The sequence below is a fragment of the Lampetra planeri genome, chromosome 31 (assembly GCF_965212315.1).
Source record: "Lampetra planeri chromosome 31, kcLamPlan1.2.h2, whole genome shotgun sequence".
Classification (NCBI taxonomy): domain Eukaryota; kingdom Metazoa; phylum Chordata; class Hyperoartia; order Petromyzontiformes; family Petromyzontidae; genus Lampetra; species Lampetra planeri.
Window position 1 is genome coordinate 6292392 of NC_136137.1, and position 18626 is coordinate 6311017.

General features: G+C 45.1%; 1 protein-coding gene across 1 annotated transcript; it reads left to right on the forward strand.

Moving 5' to 3' along the window:
• Positions 1-3553: 3553 nt before the first annotated feature.
• On the forward strand, positions 3554-10199 carry LOC144729149 (uncharacterized). The gene is made up of 3 exons (XM_078609126.1): positions 3554-3764; positions 7017-7338; positions 8395-10199. The coding sequence occupies exons 2-3, from the start codon at positions 7072-7074 to the stop codon at positions 9196-9198; spliced, it is 1071 nt and encodes a 356-aa protein (XP_078465252.1). The 5' UTR covers positions 3554-3764; positions 7017-7071; the 3' UTR covers positions 9199-10199.
• The last annotated feature ends 8427 nt before the right edge of the window (positions 10200-18626 follow it).

Below are 18626 nucleotides of genomic sequence, written 5' to 3' on the forward strand. Positions count from 1 at the left end.
GGTGCATTCGGTCGGAGCGGATGTGACGGTGTTGTGTAATGAACAACGTAATAAACTGTGGATGAAGGCTGACGCTGTCTCTTGTAAAAGTAAACCATGTCCTCCGGGCCAGAACCGGCCCTAGACCTTTGGGGGCCCTAAGCAAAATTTGGTTGGAGGCCCCTTTGATGTATGATTTTTTTCACCCACTAGCTCGCAGTGACTCTAGGGGGGCCCTCTGCTGGCCACGGGGCCCTTTGCAATTGCAAGGGTCGCTTAGTGGCTGGGTCGGCTCTGCTCCGGGCTAAACTGCACGCGGGATGACTTTGCAAAAAAAAAAGCCACCTGACGTCATGTAGCGGTCATGTGACACCCTTTCACGTGAGATAGCATTGCCAAGAGGTAATCCGTAGAACATTCGCGATTGAAATGTAACGCGAATGCACTTGGCAACGTGCTATCAAAACGTCCTCGTATAAAAAAAAAGAATTGTCCTAAATGTATCGGCGTTCTTTGGCGCTCAGTGAAAGTAAAACAAAAGCACAGTGTATGTAATGTTCCATTCATTTGCAAATACAATTTACAATACTATACATAACGATTCACATATCAAGACTGTGTACAGAATCACTGGGCATATTTGTAACATATTACATAGTCGGTATCAGAATCTTTATTTATATTAGAGGAATCCGATGAGCTATAGAGCTCTTTTTCGCAGATGTTCAGTAACCAAAATAACAAGTAGAACATTTTTTCGAATTCGATAAAAAAAGAACCCCCAATTTTTTTCTTGCTGTGGTTTTCCCACCTGATGATGATTGCTTGTGTTGCAATCGAAACGTCGTGATTTGTTTTATGTTATTTCTAACTACGTGACTTTACCGAAAGAACCAAAGAGTATGGATTCCTGCAAGTCACGAAAGCTTCAAATCTACCCTCAATATTTCAAGAGCCGCAATGCACGTGATGAATACGAGACGATGGTGGTCCTCAATAAATAACGTCTCACGAAGCGGTCCTTAAAGAGCTGCACGCGGCTCCAGAGCCGCAGGTTTGCCGACCCCAGGCATAGACATAAGAAAAAAAGGTCTCGAGTCTGGACTTGTACAGGGGCAGGGGATCCACCGCAGGAATTTCTGGTGGGAAAGGCGTTCCAGACTACAGTACTTAAAAATCTACGTTGTCAATGTCATCATGAAATGGTGTTTTGGATTTCAAGGTATCGCCTTTCCACATGCTTCAAACCTGCAATTCCCTAGCCCTCTTGCTCTCAATTGAAAGCGTTTCTTCCGTTCTAGATTTGAAGCTTTCGTGACTGCAAGGATTCATACTCTTAGTTATTTCGGTAAAGTCACGTAGGTAAAAAATGAAATTAAAATTAATAAAAATAAAATGATAAACTCACGACGTTTCGGAGGCAACACAAGTCTCCGTCATCAGGTGGGACCGTCACAGTCAGATTTGCTGCATCAAGTGAGCAAATCTGGCTGTGACAGTCCCACCTGATGACGGAGACTTGTGTTGCCTCCGAAACGTCGTGAGTTTATTATTTTATTTTTTATTAATTTTCATTTCATTTTTTACCTACGTGACTTTACCGATAGAACTAAGAGTACGTTTCTTCCGTGTTGAAATAAACTTGAAAAAGCACGAACCTCCACTGGTGGTCCTGGGTCAGTGGTGAAAATTCTACATTTCCTTCGCAGGGGCCAGTCTATCAATCGCACGATGGCTGGGTTTACAAAGTGACACTCATTTATTGACCCTGAGTGAAATTATTAGCTGAATAAGATTACACCCTGGGATTGAACCCACAACCTTAGCGTTGGTTTTATGAATAGGCTCGAAAAGCACCGTTGACAAAAAGAGATTTACAATCTTAGATTTAAAAAAATTCAAGTTCTGGTTCGATACCCATTTCTTGAAGAGAAACCCCTGAAAATTAAACATTTGTTTAACACGCGTGGCTTGAAACGCATTACACAACATCTGCCCTTGTGGTGAACTCCACCCCAACCAATCAGAACACCGGGACCTTTGCCCTACATTCCACTCTTCTAACCTACATTCTAGAAAGTTCCAGTCTCAGCTCAGCCAAGGGAGGGGAGTTATAAAATCGGTACCACTTTGTGTATCGTCGTCATTGAGCTGAGCACGTCGATTCACGGCCAGGGCTAATGTCAATGGTGAATGTTTTCAGAACCCATCCTGGGAATCTTCACCAACTCCATTCCCCGTGTCGTGCGGTCAAACAACCCCCACGACCGACGGACACAGCGTGGAGGCGTTCATCTAGCAGTGGAAAGACAAAGGCTGTGATTGTATGAAGGAATCGCTGGTCATGTCATACGAATGTGGGATTTCTATGACTGGCCAACGAAGGTGAGCACATTGTGTATTCAGCAATGGTTGTATTATGGAATAACTGGCCCTGCCATATGAATGTGGAATTTCCACGAATGGCCAATTAAGTGGAGCACTCTGTGGGGTCAGAAATGGTTGTGTTGTGTAATAACTGGCCCTGCCATAGGAATGTGGAATTTCCACGAATGGCCAATTAAGTGGCGCACTCTGTGGGGTCAGAAATGGTTGTGTTGTGTAATAACTGACCCTGCCATAGGAATGTGGAATTTCCACGAATGCCCAACGGATATGAGAATTGCTTCAGACTTTCTCGAGCAGGTTATGTTACAGCCTATGACTTTTTTGACATTGGACTCAACGTTAACAAAGCAATGGCCCTACCCTGGATAACGCCCCCCCCCCAATCCCCCCCCCCAATCCTGACCACGTGCCCCGGTCACGCGCGCGGTTGCATCGCGATGAGATCATCCTCCTCAATAGATTCCGATTCCATTCAAATTGTGTGTCCGGAATCGTTGAATCGATTCCGGAACAAGTTAAATAAGAAAACCAGAAATTGTTGCGGAACACCTTTGTTGTTTGTTCCGGGTTCACCCCTCAGCTGCCTCGCTATAATATTAAGATCATAAAAGCAGAGTTTAGTGTACACAGCGCGTTCGACCCGTTGTAAATACTTCGATTACAACCGCAACAACGAGAGGCTTGACTGAATCGAAATCGAGACGGCCCCGCGCAATGGCGGCGCCGGATTGCGTCAAGGCTGCCACGTGGCCTTTAAAGCGCGTGATGGACCCGGGACACGCCACGCGCATGCGCACGGGGGTCACGTGACGTCGTGGAAGTAAATTGAGGAGGGGGGGGCTTTGCGGGGTGGAGGGGAGGGGCGAGGGTGGTTGGTTGGTCGGGGGAGGGGCGCATGGGGGGTGGGGCGTGTGGGGGGGGCGTTTGGGCAGACGGGAGGGGCACGTGGGGGTTGAGAGCATTGGTAGTTGGGCGTGAGGGGAGCGTGGGGGGGGGTAGTTGGGAGGGGCACGTGGGAGGGGCGAGGCTCGCGTGGGGGAGGGGTTGGACGGGAGAGGAGGGAGGGGTGGGCGTGGTTTAGCGGGAGGGGAGGGGCTGCGTGGGGGAATTTCCCCGTGGCGCGTGACGAGGTGACGTCACCGCCCACCGTCTTCTATATAAAGGAGGGGCACGGACGGTCACGGTTGCGCAGTCGGAGTGACCCTCCCCGTGTGTGTGTGGGTACCTTAGGGCTGCTGCTGCTGCTGCTGCCGCCACTGTTGTTTCCCAGCTAGTGCTAACATCCCACGTCTTCGGACAACACAGCCCTCGCTCGCTGTACCATGTACTGCTATACAGCCCGTCGCAGATGTTTTATTCGCGATCGCCAGGACACGAGAGAGTACTCGATTCGAGCGGTGAGTTAACGCGCCACATGCCCCGCTGTGTGTAAACTGTTGATGTGTAAACTGTTGATGTGTAAACTGTTGATGTGTAAGTGCACTGTTGTTGTTATGTGGTTCGGGGCCCATGTGTTGTGGCGTTGTGTGATGGCTGTTATCGATGGTGGTTGTGTGCATTTCAGTTCTAATTCGCTGCTGTCAAGGCCAGTTTGCTTAATGTCTTGAAATTATTGTGAGTGATTAATTTTAACAACGCGTGAACTGTATGCATTGATGCATACTGTTGGTTATGGCCATGTTTTGGTGTTATGATTGCTGTCATTCCGTCCCATAGTTGATGTGTGTACACAGATGATGGTTTGATGGGAGGCAGTTGTATTTTAAAGGGGTAACGGGGCAGGTTTTCTTCATTTGGGCTTAAATGGAAGTGGGGTTCTGTATGTAGGTCAAGTTGCATAACCCTCTCCAAGCGCGTTTCGTGTTTTGCAGCACATTCTAAATGTGTCTCCTTTGGCATATTGGCCGTCTGATTGTCTTTCCATTCGGATGCAATGTTTTTTGTTATTTTGGTAAGGATTTTAGTAGTACTGTGGTTATGGATGTAATTATTTTAATTGGTGTACATACATTGGTAGAATTTCAGCTATTGAAATGAATGGATATTTAACTGGTAAACAGACCGTTTATGTAATCCTCGCAATAACTAGTTGAAAGATTATATAATTTTTTCATTAACTATAAATATTTACTGATTTCGTGGAAGCCTGTCATGTATTATCTATATCAGATATGGTCGATATACTTATCTTGATTTGAAGCTTTCGTGACTGCAGGAAAGTAACGTAGATATAAAATTAACTAATAGATCACGACTTATCGATAGCAACACAAGCAATCGTCCTCAGGTGAACAAATACAGCGGTCGGACTGCAGAGGCAGGAAGAAATGTAGCGAGAGAGCTAATGTTTTATATTATTTGTATGTGCAAAGTTATCTGTGCATCAAATGTATTGCACGGGATATATTTCATTATTTATTCTCCAAATACTTTCCCTTAATCAGAATATTTTAATATTCTCCAAATACTTTTCGCTTAATCTAAATGTGCATTTATACTGCAGGAGGAATCCGATGAGCTATCAAGCTCTTTCTCCCCCCCCCCCCCCCACTGATGTCCAGTTATTGGCACGGTGTCAGAACATCACAGCAACAAGCTAAACACAACAAGAAGTTCAAAATAAATCCCGGCGTGTACAGGAGATGAATTCATCCACTGCAGGAACCATGAGAGATGGAAGATGGCTTTAGGGAGGCCTTCATCCAGCAGTGGGTAGACCACTGCTCGTGATGACGATGATGATGATTAGGAATGGGGTAGTGTAGAAATTGTACGTGGAGGAATAGGATAAGTGTGTGTGTACCTGTCAATCCATACGATTTACCCGTATTCTTGTACAGGTCAATTTGAGTTCTCAAGTCCATGTGGAATACAGCCCTTTCAATGCGGGAAAAACACTTTTTTAGTCGTCTTTGTGTGTGTTTCTCCCTTGTGATGGAACTTTGTAGGATGGACGTTGAGATTTATATAAGGGGCACGGGGGTGACCAATAAGGTCTGAATTGGTCTGTAATAAGCTAGGGCACTGGTAAGGGGTTGACAGGTATGGGCAATAATTAGCGAATATTTGAACCTGTGGCCTGTCCCCTTAGGCCAGGGTTGGGGAACCTTTTTTTCTGCCAAGGACCATTTTGGATATTTATAACATCATTCGTGGGCCACACAAAATTATCAACTTAAAAATTTGTCTGTTATATTTGGTCAAACATTTAATTAACTCGCCCCTAATGTGAATGCTTGAACTGCTTCTCTTTGGCGAGGCGTGTGATGTTAGCTCGTATTGATGATGTTGCTGCTCACAACTGCTTTTCCAGGTTTGCTCCTAGATTTATTGAATTTCGAGTCCCTCCTGCGGTTGCCTTGGCAGGGCCACACCAAATGATTTCGCGGGCCTTATACGGCCCGCGGGCCGGACGTTCCCCACCCCTGCCATAGGCACAGGATGCCGGTTCAAACACTGAGATGGGGTCGAGCCAAGATAATTACATCAGGAAGTAGCGGAGAGCGTGTATGGTGGGTAGGGTGTTGCCGCTTTTACGGTGAAATATTTGTCACGAGCGCCCAGTGACTTACGAAATCTATGAATATTTCGTTACCCGCTGGCTGTTGTGGGATATTTAAAGAAGATGCCCCTCGTCCTCCATAGGGGGAGGGGGGCTGATGGCGAGCCACAGGCTTTCCCTGGCTCTTAGTGTTGTGTGGGGTAATTTCGCAGAGTCACGCTGCCGTCACTTGGCAATGGGGAAGTCGGGAGAGTCAGAAGGCGCGGCCAAAACAGCTGACACTGGCGACTCGTGTTGTACAAGCCACGCGACTTGCTACAAGTTGAAAAAGCCTCGGGAGGATCCATTAAATGTGGTGTTGCAAAACGTGAACACGCATTTAGACCCACATCGAATGCAATGCACAGCGTGTAAAAACACACGAGTTGATTTCCTTAAGAATTGTTGATCCATTGTGTTGGTAAAGTCATGTAAATAGATAACAAAAAGATGTAAATTATATTAAAATAATAATATTAAAATAATAATAAAAAAAATAATCAATTGAAAATAATATAAGCAAAAAACCCATGACGTTTCGATCTCTTGGCCTCGTTTTCAAAACGCTTGACAATCCCTTGATAGGGTTTTTATTGTATCATCTCCTCACAGATGGCTACATGGTGAACTTAATTCATAATTCACTCAAACCGTTAATGTAAAACCAGATTTAAAACCGTTTATTAGACCCTCAAGCATTGCAACCCACTGCAATCTGATGTTATATTACTGGTCAGGGTGGTTAGCGCTCTGCTAATTTCCCCTGCAACCTGAGCTCGATTCCCGGCCACGATTGTGACGTCAATGGCCACGTGCATCAGGTGCAGGGGAATAACGTTTAGTTTGTCCTTGACCCGCACCTCCGATGAGCACGGTTGGCTACGTACGGTGCGAAAGAAGTTTTGCAAACATACTTTGCCGGAGTGCTTAAAATGTTTAAATGGAAAATAAATTAAAAGGAAAGTGCCAGCGCATTGGTGATCATCTGTAATCTTTGCTCGGGGAACCAATATGGCCTTTCTGTATTTGGGTATTTAAAAACTGTATGCTGTAATATCCCACTGAATTTGTGTGCGTGTTTTGTCGTCCCCGCCCCCCCCCCCACCAGAAGAGACCGTGGCGCATCAATCAAACGCATTGTCATTCCCGAACTACCAAGCGCAATGCAGGCTGAGTTGGGCTACGACGCGACACGCAGCCTTTTCGGCGCAAACATGCCCACCCACGAGTGGTTCCAGAGCACTGGCACGTGCGGGAGCTTGTGGGACGAGCACTGGGCTGACCCGCTGGGGCCCCAGGGACCCGCACACGATCCCAGTGACAAACCTGGGGAGGTCTCGGCCGCCCCAGTTTGGCACTCGAATCAACGGCGTGCGAGTGGGCGAGTCGCATCACTCTACGGCGACTCTGACCGCAACTGCAACATGAAGGTGAGTCGAGTAGTAGGTAGGGCCCTGCATTTAACACATTCCTGCGGAGGGAGCTGGTAGGAACGTTGGGTTGCTTGGTCAATGGCCAGGGTCAACGGCGGCGTGGTGTATTCCGCAAATATGCCCGACCTGTAGGCGAGCACAAGCCGGCGTGAGTAGGTTAAACGTTGAGTATTATAAGGGAACCACGGGGTGACCAGCCCCTCCCCACCCTCCTCTCTCCACCCAGCCCCACCTCTCCTATTTTTGGATGCAGGACGGACGGACACAATAATCCCCTGTGGGCTGGTGGAACCAGGAGGTTCCTACCAGTATTATTGGTCTAGTGACTGACGGTACTGCTAGACCGTTTCATCTCGTCCATACTACGTTCAATAACCATACGGCAGTTCAAAATACTTATTTCTGCCTATTTCCTTGCACAAAATTGCTCAATTGGGAGAAACGTGTTGCCGATACAACTTTAATAGCGTTGTTTGTTGCCCGCCGCTTGGATCTTTGGACCTGTGCTTGGTAACTGATGCTATATATAAAGAACTTATGACTGTTCACCTCTGGTTTGGAATGTTAGTTTTTTGTAAAGCAAAATAAATATCCCATGGAGGTGTCAAATCACGCACTTCTGTGAAGGGTACAGGGTATGTAAACCACAAGACTGAGGAATAATTTGGTCTGTGTCCACTTCACGTTTAGACTGGCATGGTATTCTGACAGTATCTTGGCCGTCACTACAAGGAACACCCTATTTTCTTACGCCATCTGTTAAAAAGATCTTTATGGCTCTACTGATTCCTCGAGTATTAATATTCTGATTCTGAAGTGCAGTTACATTTGCCAGTAATGGGTCTGTTCAGCTGGATGACTGGCCACTGCTAATTTTAAATGTGTTTTTAACATTGGCAAAGTGTAATGCAAAGTATTGTGCATTATTCATTTCAATAACAGGCTTGTTAATATATCTCGATTCACGTACAAATCGCTGTGTATTATAACATTGCAGTCGCTGGCTATTAAAGTACACAGATTAACAAAAATGCTTGTTTATTTTTTTTTTAGATGGAGGATGGCGATCTGAACAGTAACCGCATCACCGATGACATCTTGGACATTTGTGACGCGTACAACAGTGGGCCTCGTCCGTCTGCAAGTGACCCCATGAACTTTAGATCAGAAAGTTCAGTGCAGGTGGGGACACATTTTTCCGAAGACGGAAGTGCCATGAGGCTTGAGAGTGGCATTGATATGTTGCCTTTAACCAACGAGGTGTCTTCATTTTGGGATGCTCTGTATGAGTTTGAAACCGATCTCACTGGTGGTGGTGGATCCAACCATGCGTTGAGTGATTTTGTCTTTGAGGACATATCTTCCCAGGGTGCGGGCATCATCGATGCACAACCTACGAGGCCAATAAATTTGGAGAGCCATGGAGGAATGTTAAATGGTGACGAGCAAGCGACAGAAGGTGTGGAATTGGCAGAAGATGTTGGGGATGCCGATGGTAGCAATCCACCAGCGGCGGCGAGTGGCGATGGTGAAACCGCGTTTGTGGGAAACGCCGATTTTTTGTCACTCGATGCGATCGTCCCCAACGCCAGTCCATCCCGCCTGGAGCGGGATGAGGTGGTGAAAGCTGGCACGAGTGAGGAAAGTTCTACAGGAGGTCGCGAAGAAAGAGGAGGAGGAGGAAAGCGGGTGGTGCGTAGCAGGAAGCGACAGAAGGATACGGGAAAGGAAAAGGAGGGACTCTTGACCACACTCGCGGCAAGGAATAAATATCTTAAAGCCGAAGCCGAGCGTCTTGCTGAGGAAGTGGCTGCAGCCAAACGTCGACTCATCGCGTCCATTGTTGGCTCCCCTTGAAAGATTTCGTGGGTGGAAAAAGAAGCAAGTGTAATTGTCAGACTGGTCATGATTTCACAAATCACATTGGTTTAGTAAAGTTTTAGGGCCGTTAATGGGCATATCAAGAATCCTAAATGCCACGTGAATAATTACTCGAACAAGATGTGGAGGATCTTCTTGGTTCTTTCGGTAAAGTCACTTCCCTTCTACGTGACTTTACCGAAAGAACCAAGAAGATGAATCCCCGCAGTCACGAAAGCTTTAAATCAAAATTTAAGATGTGGAGGAGTTTAAAAAAAACTTTTGTGACCTACAAGAAAGTTGGCGCACGCATTGGGAAATTGGCTCTCAAATTGGAGTTTTACAAGATGATGGACATCATCAATAACAGCCTCAGTCTGCACTCTCCACTGTTCTCCGCTGAAAATACCGAAAATTTACGTCCGTTTTTAAGTGGACTTGACCATAGCATGCTTATGTTTTTAGAACATCGGTTAAGTGTATACTTTTTAACCTACTAATAGCTTATAAAATGAATTATAATTATCACCGTTTACAAGCAAGACCTTTGTAACCCAGATATGTTGAGTGGTAGGTCTTGTTGGTGATTGCTAATGTTAGTTTTAAAATGTATGCTCCGTGTTGTTGTCGGAGGTAGGCGCAAGCCAATGTTCATGTTGAAATCCTGCATTTGAATGTCACAACTTAAAAAAAAAACTACGGTTCCTTTCACTACATTTGACCAAGTCTCACTTGTCGAAGATGGTGAATCTCAACCTATCCCAAAAATATTTAGATAAATATTTACGGTTTATGTTAAAAAATATACACGAATCTGTTATACTGTATTAGTTGTATACTGTAGTTATATTAGCCTCTCTTGCATGTTAAATGGCTAAACAATTATATCATTGGCGTTAAGGTTATGGTAATCATCGGTGTTTGATATGTGGTGTCTTTATTCATGGTGAACATGTATCCTTAATTACACCCAATTAAACAAACTTGGAAGTAAGAAATGAACGTGATGTTTCTTTTTTTAGTGTCAAAAACACAAACAAGGTCCTTTGTCAGTCCTGCCGAATGAAGGCCTCCACACCGCATCGGTCAAGGGGCGTAGCGACTACTTTATTCGCTTCCCTCGTGTAGCCATCCAAACAAAGACTGTGGCACCGCATCACGTGCTTTCAGATCCACTTCCGCGGCCGTCTGGAACGCTCTTCCCATATAGCCACTGGAGCTATATGCACTTTTAAATCTAGATTGAAAACTTCTTTAGAAATGCTTTTTATGTTTAGTTTGTTGGTCTTCCCCCCACACCTCCAATTTAGCACGGTTGGCTACGTATGGTGAAAAATAAGTTCTGCATACGTACGTGTGGGTTGGTGAAGGAGACGGGGGGGGCATGACTGGTGCTGATGCCACTCGCCACTGCTCTTAAATCTGGCTGTGGAATGCGGGAATTTAACTCCAGTTGCCAGATTCCTAGCGCGGTGCACCACCATCTGCCGTGATACAACTCCCGCTTGGCACAGTTCTGAAATAATTTAACAGCGGTGTTGACCTTGTAGAGTTTGGAGGCCCCATTTGACCTTGCTCATAGCCTAAAAAATATCCGTTGGCAATAAAAAGAACGTGCCATTTTTTTTCGAATTCGATTTTTTTTTGTGAATACAAGATGGTGGTCCTTGAGCCGCAGGTTGCCAACCCCTGGGATAAAATCGAAACTCATGAGCACGCACAGAAACGAAGACGCAAAACATAACATTAGGTACATTACGTCTAAATGATTGTAACTGAAAATTAAATTCGAATTATCTTATTTCAGGGCTGGAATACCAAAAAATTGCACAACTGTAGTCCAGTTTATTTTTAACTGGAAAAAAATGTATGTTGAAAGGTTTTTATGGTTTAAAGGTTGGTGGGGTTCACGCATTGGGCAGAGTTGGCATAGCATTGCTTAAAATGCTTGTGCTCAACAAACCTATTATTTCCATCGGTGAACCAGATAATGTGTGGTTTTGGTAAGACTGAAATGCGGTGTGTGACACTAAAGCCAATACGTGTAGTGGCAAATTCTTTTCCAGTATTGTCAAACGAAAATCTGTAATAATGTGGAAGATTAGATATAAATATAGGTTAATCTTTGACTGATTTGGTAGCCTCCAAAGTTTTTGCTATACAATTTTTCAGCTCCGCACTTTGGAATCGGATGGGCCACGCGGGCCGTGTTAAAAGACATCTGTGTGACAATAGCTTCATAGCTCATAGGATTCCTCCAGTCGAAATACATGATTTCTGAAAGAGTTGCCCTCTCAAAAATGCCACTTGCAAAGCAGACTGCACCGCGTGTGCTCAACCACAAGAGAGCGCTGCGGCAGCTCGTTCTCGAGACACATTTCAACCTCAGAATCTTGAGTATTTATACTGGAGGAAATCCGATGAGCTATGAAGCTCATTTTCACAGATGTCCAGTAGGGGCACGGGATAAGAACGTTACAACAACAAACAATGCGAAAACCACGATGGTAGTGCAAAGTACAGGAAAGGCAAATAAATTGCCCAAACACATACAAATACAACATTAAACCATCCCCATCCTACCAGGCGAAGCCTACTGAGGTATGCACTTATTTTTCTGAAGCAACCTGGCCACAAATGATAGCTCAACAAAGTCGCTCATCATATAGAAAATTATAACAGCAAAGTAATATAAATAACCTAAGGCCATTGTGACAGATACAAAAATGCTTTCCAACTAAGATCGAGAGCGTTGATGTGCGTGCGCTGTCTGTACCGGGCGGCGGTGGGTGCACAGTCTATAGATGGGCCAGTAGGAACAGGTCTGTAGTACTGTACTGTGCAAAGTTGTCACTGTGAACAACTTAGACCGATTGAAAAGCAGCCGATTGAAAAGCAGCCAAATTGATCAAAGGGTTGCCCAAAACTAACATTCCAAACCGTTGGAAAAAAAAAGATAATTTTAAAAAATGCGAATGTGCTTTTTTGCCCTGATAGCTAACCCAGTAAGCATTCAACGTTGACATGTGGTTGGAACCATTAGACCAACTTTGGACCAACGTTCTTCGTATACTGGGTAGCCGTCAGCTCCTTATATGGCTAATATAAACTTCCGAGAACATGCACAAGTTGGAAAGCGTTATATTATCCATAAGAGGTTTTTTTGGTTAGATCGCGTAAATATAAATGTGTCGTTAAAACCCGCCACCAGTCGGCAGCCAATTAGTAAGGTTTGTCACGAACAAAACATGCCAATTCGTTATCAGTACAGCACACCGGTGCACCAGTGTGTTGGAGAGTAAATCCACAACATTTACAATTCGAGTACGATGTTTTGCCAGTAATTACAACTAGCATCATCAGGCGACAGCCAGATTTGTGGAGAAATCCTGGATATTATTGGTTGCGAAAGCCTACGTGCTAAACCGGCGTTATATAACTTGTTGAATTTATATTTGGACTGAAGCCGCAACACAATGTCCAGCTGTTGTGAATTATGTCACAGGATCTTTTGATATGTTCATTGCAATAGTGCCAGGAATCCACAAGGATCGAATCATCGGCTCTAAAATGTAGCTAAACTGTCCTGGGGTGATCATACCAACCACTAGGACTAGACTCGTTATCAGCCTTGATCAATCCACGATCTGGATAAAAGCTTACCTCGTACTGCCAGCATCCCTAACACGGCAATGCCATACAAATATAAAATTATTGGAAATTAGATAAAACTTTTTTTTAATATAGCCTCGCTTTGGTTAGAGTGACTTGTAACGTGGCCACCCTGATTAACGTTGCGGGTGGAACACATTCCTGCGGAGGGAGCTGGTAGGAACGTTGGGTTTCTCGGTCAATGGCCAGGGTCAACGGCGGCGTGGTGTATACCGCAAATATGGCCGACTGTGAGAGCGGGCACAAGCCGGCGTGAGTAGGTTAAACGTTGAGTTTTATAAGGGCACCACGGGGTGACCAGTCCCTCCCACCCAGCCCCACCCTCCCCACCCAGCCCCTCCCCACCCTCCCCTCTCCACCCAGCCCCACCCCTCCCATATTTGGATGCACGACCGACGGACGGACACAATAATCCCCTGTGGGCTGGTGGAACCAGGAGGTTCCTACCAGTATTAACCGTCAAAATATACCCCGTCTGCTTCACAGTGAATGTTAAAGACTCTGTGATGTAATTCGCAAGAGCCGACGTTGTGTGCCACCGTCACGGTCCAAATTTTTACAATTTGAATAATTCAATTACTCAATTGGGATTGTACATAGCAATCATTGGCCCTTGCTGTGAAAACTGCGACAACTGTTGGCAGAAACCCTTGCAATTGCGAACAAGGATAGTCGTAACAATAAATAGAGTGACTGACTCAAAATCGGAAGGTTCACTATTCAAAGTCCATTCGGGGAGCAACTGAATTCTGTCATCGCTTTTGGGCGACTGAACTTAGTACTGCGTTTTCTTGGTTCTTTCGGTAAAGTCACGTAGAATGGAAATACTAAAATAAGAAATATATAATAAAGGAATATAATACAACATTATTTTATCATTTTATTTCAGTATATTATTTTATGTTATTATTTTATTATTATTGTATTATGTTCTATTTTTATTATTTTATTATTTCCATTCTACGTAACTTTACCGAAAGAACTAAGAAGATTAATCCCTGCAGTCACGAAAGCTTTAAATCAAAAATTAGTACTGCGTTGTTTGAAGTCACCAGTGTGAAGTCACCTTAGGAATGTGGAATATCCGCCACTGATTTCTGGCCCCCAACAGAGATGAGAACAAGATTACACTTGACTTTTAATTAGTGGATTGGAAGCTTTCGTGACTGCAATGATTCATACTCTTAGGTTTTTTCGGTAAAGTCACGTCGGTAAAAAAATATAATGAAATAAAAGAAGAATAAATGATTTAATTTAGTTATTTTGGTTTATTATTTTATTTCATTATCATTTTTTTGCCTGCGTGACTTTACCGACAAAACCTAAGAGTATTTTAATAAGTAGTTGGTCTGCGTCCATACGACTAATTCTCAGCACACCTGTGTCACTCGGTATTGGAATACAAAACAGTGTCAATCCACTGCTGGATGAGGGTCTACCTACACCGTTCATGTTGTGGTGTTTACTCGATCGCAGTTAACGATTATGGTAAAATGTGGTTGTCGAATGTAGGGACCATAGATGTAGGGAGCATAGAAATACAGTCAAAGAATGGATGACTCCACACTGCTCTCTACTGGCCACCAAGAGGCCCCAGAGGCCTGTTAGAATCTGTTTATGCAAGCTAAACACAGTCAGTTCTGCTATAACGCCGCGTGCTTTCATCACGCGAATTTGGATGTAACGTGATGAAAATGTATCGTGGGACACAATTTTTTTTATAACGCGGATGCGAATTGGATATAACGCGATTGAGTGAACAGCACTACGTCGTGCGAGTAGGAGTAAGCGGTTCTACTGTTGGCTCGTCGTCACATCATCGCTGCTGGATGCTTCTAGATGCTTCTAGATGCTACACATGCGCCTCGGTCTTTGTTCAGCCTGCAAACACATCTTACGTGTTATCGCGGACTGTGCTTTACGTAACCCCATATAATGTATTATGCCATTATGCGGTGTTCTTCAGGAACGCAACGACTACCGCGTTATAGTAGAACAGACTGCATAAAAGTGCAGCCCTTCGATAATCTGCTCATGCCACTGGTGCCCCGCTTAGCAGACGTTATTTTGGTCTACTCTGTTTTCAGAGGTCTTGGAAGAGCTGGGGAGTAACGCACACTTTACCCCACCATTCGCGACTTTCTGATTAACTGTGGGTCTTCCCATTTATATTTGTGGGTTGACAGAAGGGGGGGGGGGGTTTAAGAAACGTGCCGGCATTGTTTCAATTGCCGCACCGGGAAATGAAACGGGCGACCCCTGGATTGGATTCCAACCAATGCATCACGACAGCATTTACCGCACCTTCCATTAGCACGGTTGGCTACGTACTGTGCGAAATAAGTTAAAATATGCACACTTACATCCCATACAAAACAACAGCAAGCCGAAAACATCAGTGGGCTAAAATGGGACACTCAAAAGCAGTAAGGCAAACAACATACATCCCCAAAACAAAAAAACCGCATGCACAACCACCGCCGTGCAAACAGTCATGACCGGTACATTTACGGGTTACACAGCTTTATCTTGTGCCGAGCATTGCATTAACTCCACCAGTTACCGGGCAACTCCCAAACTGGGTTTCTGTGCTGGAAAATGTCGTGAGTGGGGGATGGGAGAGTTGGTGGCAATTGGTGGTCGGGGGTGGGTGTGGACGAAAGGGGCACATTAGGACACGGACCATCATTCCGAAAATGCGTTGAGAATCCACGATCACCTTCCGTAAAGTGTGGGAACTTGGGGGAACCGAAGCTAAGGAAGCTCAACCGCTGCTGTGGAACGAGCAGGGGGTGGGTGGTGGGGTGGGGGATAGGCAGACGAATGGAGAAGGCCATTGATGGGAGAACTCATTATGCAAATCCAATCAGCGAGACTCTCAAGTGATCTGTCGAGGAATGTAAGGAATTTGATGGTGAGAGCTCGGAGACAATTGCACGATGTGACTGCTCAATACAAAGTGAGCGGCATGGAAATTTGTCGCGGCATCTTCGTGCATTCTGTATGGATGCTGAAATTGTAATTCGTCAAATATATTGTTGATCATTTTCAACCTTTGTCAATTGACTACCGGATACATATATACCGCCTCTGCTTGTGTTGTTGTGGGAGTTGTTTGACCATAACCTCGCCGCACTGGTCATTGCCTGTTGGTGAAAGGGAGGTCCAAGGACCAGTTCAGATATCACTCACCACCGGTGTTAGCCAAGCCCAGGAATTGAACTTGTTGCCTTATGTTCGATAGGGGATGAAGAGGAGTATGTAAGGAATCGAACTTAGGTGGCTGAAAATGTTAAAATGAAATGCAGTCCTGCGCAATACTGTCTAAAAAATGTAATCCAACTAGATGTACTATTTTTCCACGAATTATTTTCATCCTACACATTAATGGCAAAAAACAGTTGTGATATTTAAACGAAATAAAATGTTCCCTTGGCTTTTTCTGGTCTTCCCTTTAAGTGCCCTCCTGGAATAAAGTCGTTTAGCCCTTGTCATTACCTACAATTGTGGGCTTAATAAAACTCGAACTTAACTTTATTTTTTATTTTGTTAAATTGAATGTACGATGTACAGTCCTTTTCTCAATCCATCGCTGGATGAACATAACACGCTGGTCACTGGGTGGCAGAGAATGAAGCGTGCTTCTGTCCGGCCGGATAAAGGGGGCTGAACGGGCACAGCACAGGCTCGAGAAGAGATGGACTGATGTGGTACAGAAGGATGTGGAGTTGATTGGACTTGCTGATGACTGGTACCGGCAGTGTCAAGATCGACCTTTGTAGAGGAGGTTTGTGAAGGCCGCTACTGGGGATTTCGAGCCAGTCGCCCTCCAGCAACAAAGTAGGAGGGGAAAGAGAAGTGACGCTCACAACAACGAGCTGAACGCCGGGTGGCTAAAACACAGAGAGTTTGCACAGTAGGGAACACAGTTGGTGCATCTGCCAGTCATCTCAATCAGTCAACCCAAAGAAAGTGACCTTCCAGCAGGCCTTCGACATTTTACGTGGCCTCAAAGTGCACCTCGCATGGCACAAGCGCCGTGGTGACGTACCCGTCACTTAGTGGTGAATGGCGGTTGTTGTTGCTGTTGTGCCCTGGCCTGGTTCAGATAATGACTCACTGCTGATGTTATCCGTGGCCAGGAATCTAACCCAGGTCACGGGGTTCATAGCACAGTGCACTAAGCACTATGCCACTGCTCCACCCCTTATACTGTACATGTGCTCTGAAGCGGGGTCATTGCCCGAAACGTCACTGATTGTAGATTTTTATTTTAAGCCAGTGTTGTTGACGAGTATGTTGAGTTTTTTTGCTATGTATACAATACAGTATTTTGAAAGTGGAATGTTGGAGTTACATTACAAGATTACCATGCTGTTACTCTAAAAAAATACGTGTTTGGTTTGCTGCTGTGACAGAGGCACCAGTTTGTGGCTACTTGTTAGGACATGTGTACTTATGATACCAGATAATGTACCCTACCATAAGCGATACCGACCTGAAGAGGGTAGCGATAGAATGGAATAGATGCATTACAATCGTGGCTTTTGCTTAAAGCAGCAGCAATAATAATCACTCAATAGATGTCTCGCTTGTGCACGCTCTCCAAAGTTACCATTGTTATCTTTCTCTCCATTGCCTTTTTTTTACATCTCTATAGACACAAAGATGTTTGAGAAATAATTGTTAGTGAGCACCTGTTGAGACCAGTACGATACACAAGGGAGCTGTGCGGAGAGCCGCACACATGTCTCCGCCACCTTTGTTTTGTTTCCTTGGGCGTTGATGATAATCTCAGCAATTCCGTACTCGTTTTACACTAAGTCAACCTAAGGGGGAGACCCACCATGCAGACAACAGACAGACCGGATTTAGACACCGCTTGCTAATGGGGAAGAGTTGAACTCGGGTCACCAGGATTATAGTGTGGTGGTGTGGTCACCACAGCCACCAACTCCTCCCCATCTCTCTCCCTCCTAGCCCTCTCTCCATTGCACTGTCTCTCACACACAACGCATACATACCCAGTGGGAAGCCCCCTTTATGGGGTGGCTCGTTAATCTAAAAGGAGACATTATGACCAGATGGAAGCACCCCGCCCGATGGTGTGGGGTGGCGGTAGCTTGCAGGATTTTCATTACGGGGACTAGGGGAGGGGGCATTAGACAGGGAGAGCATGGAGTTATATACTACTTCTAGATTCTACAAAACAAAGAGTATGAGTATTATATATTACTGGTGGGTTTTTTTGCGGTTCGTGCCATATAGCTTCTCAGATGTGTTTTGGGCTTGTTCCGCTGAAGAACCCGCTCAACACACGGAGCAAAAGCTTCTGTTTTAGACGATTTTGTTTAGATACTACGTTAGCAAGTGGTGCACAAACATAAATAACAAAAGACTCAACACACGTGTTTGGCCAATGGCCCTTCTTCGTGGCAGAGAGGTCATCTGTTGGCTATGATTAGGGGAAATTACCTGAAATGTCACCGATTACTGTATATATTGTCAATTGGGGCAGTGCTTTCGACACATGTACTGTTTCTGGTTTTACTTTAGATCCTCCGATATATGTACGTATGGCTTATGCCTGAAGTTGTCCGGGAACGATGTCCGAGGTTTCTGAACTTAGTCGCTCAAGAAGCTTTCCACCACGTGGCACGAAACATTGAACAACGGTGGCACACGACACACGGTACGGATCCGACAGCACGTCAGAGAGCGAGTGTGGGGTTCGTGCAGGCAAGTGTTGGTGG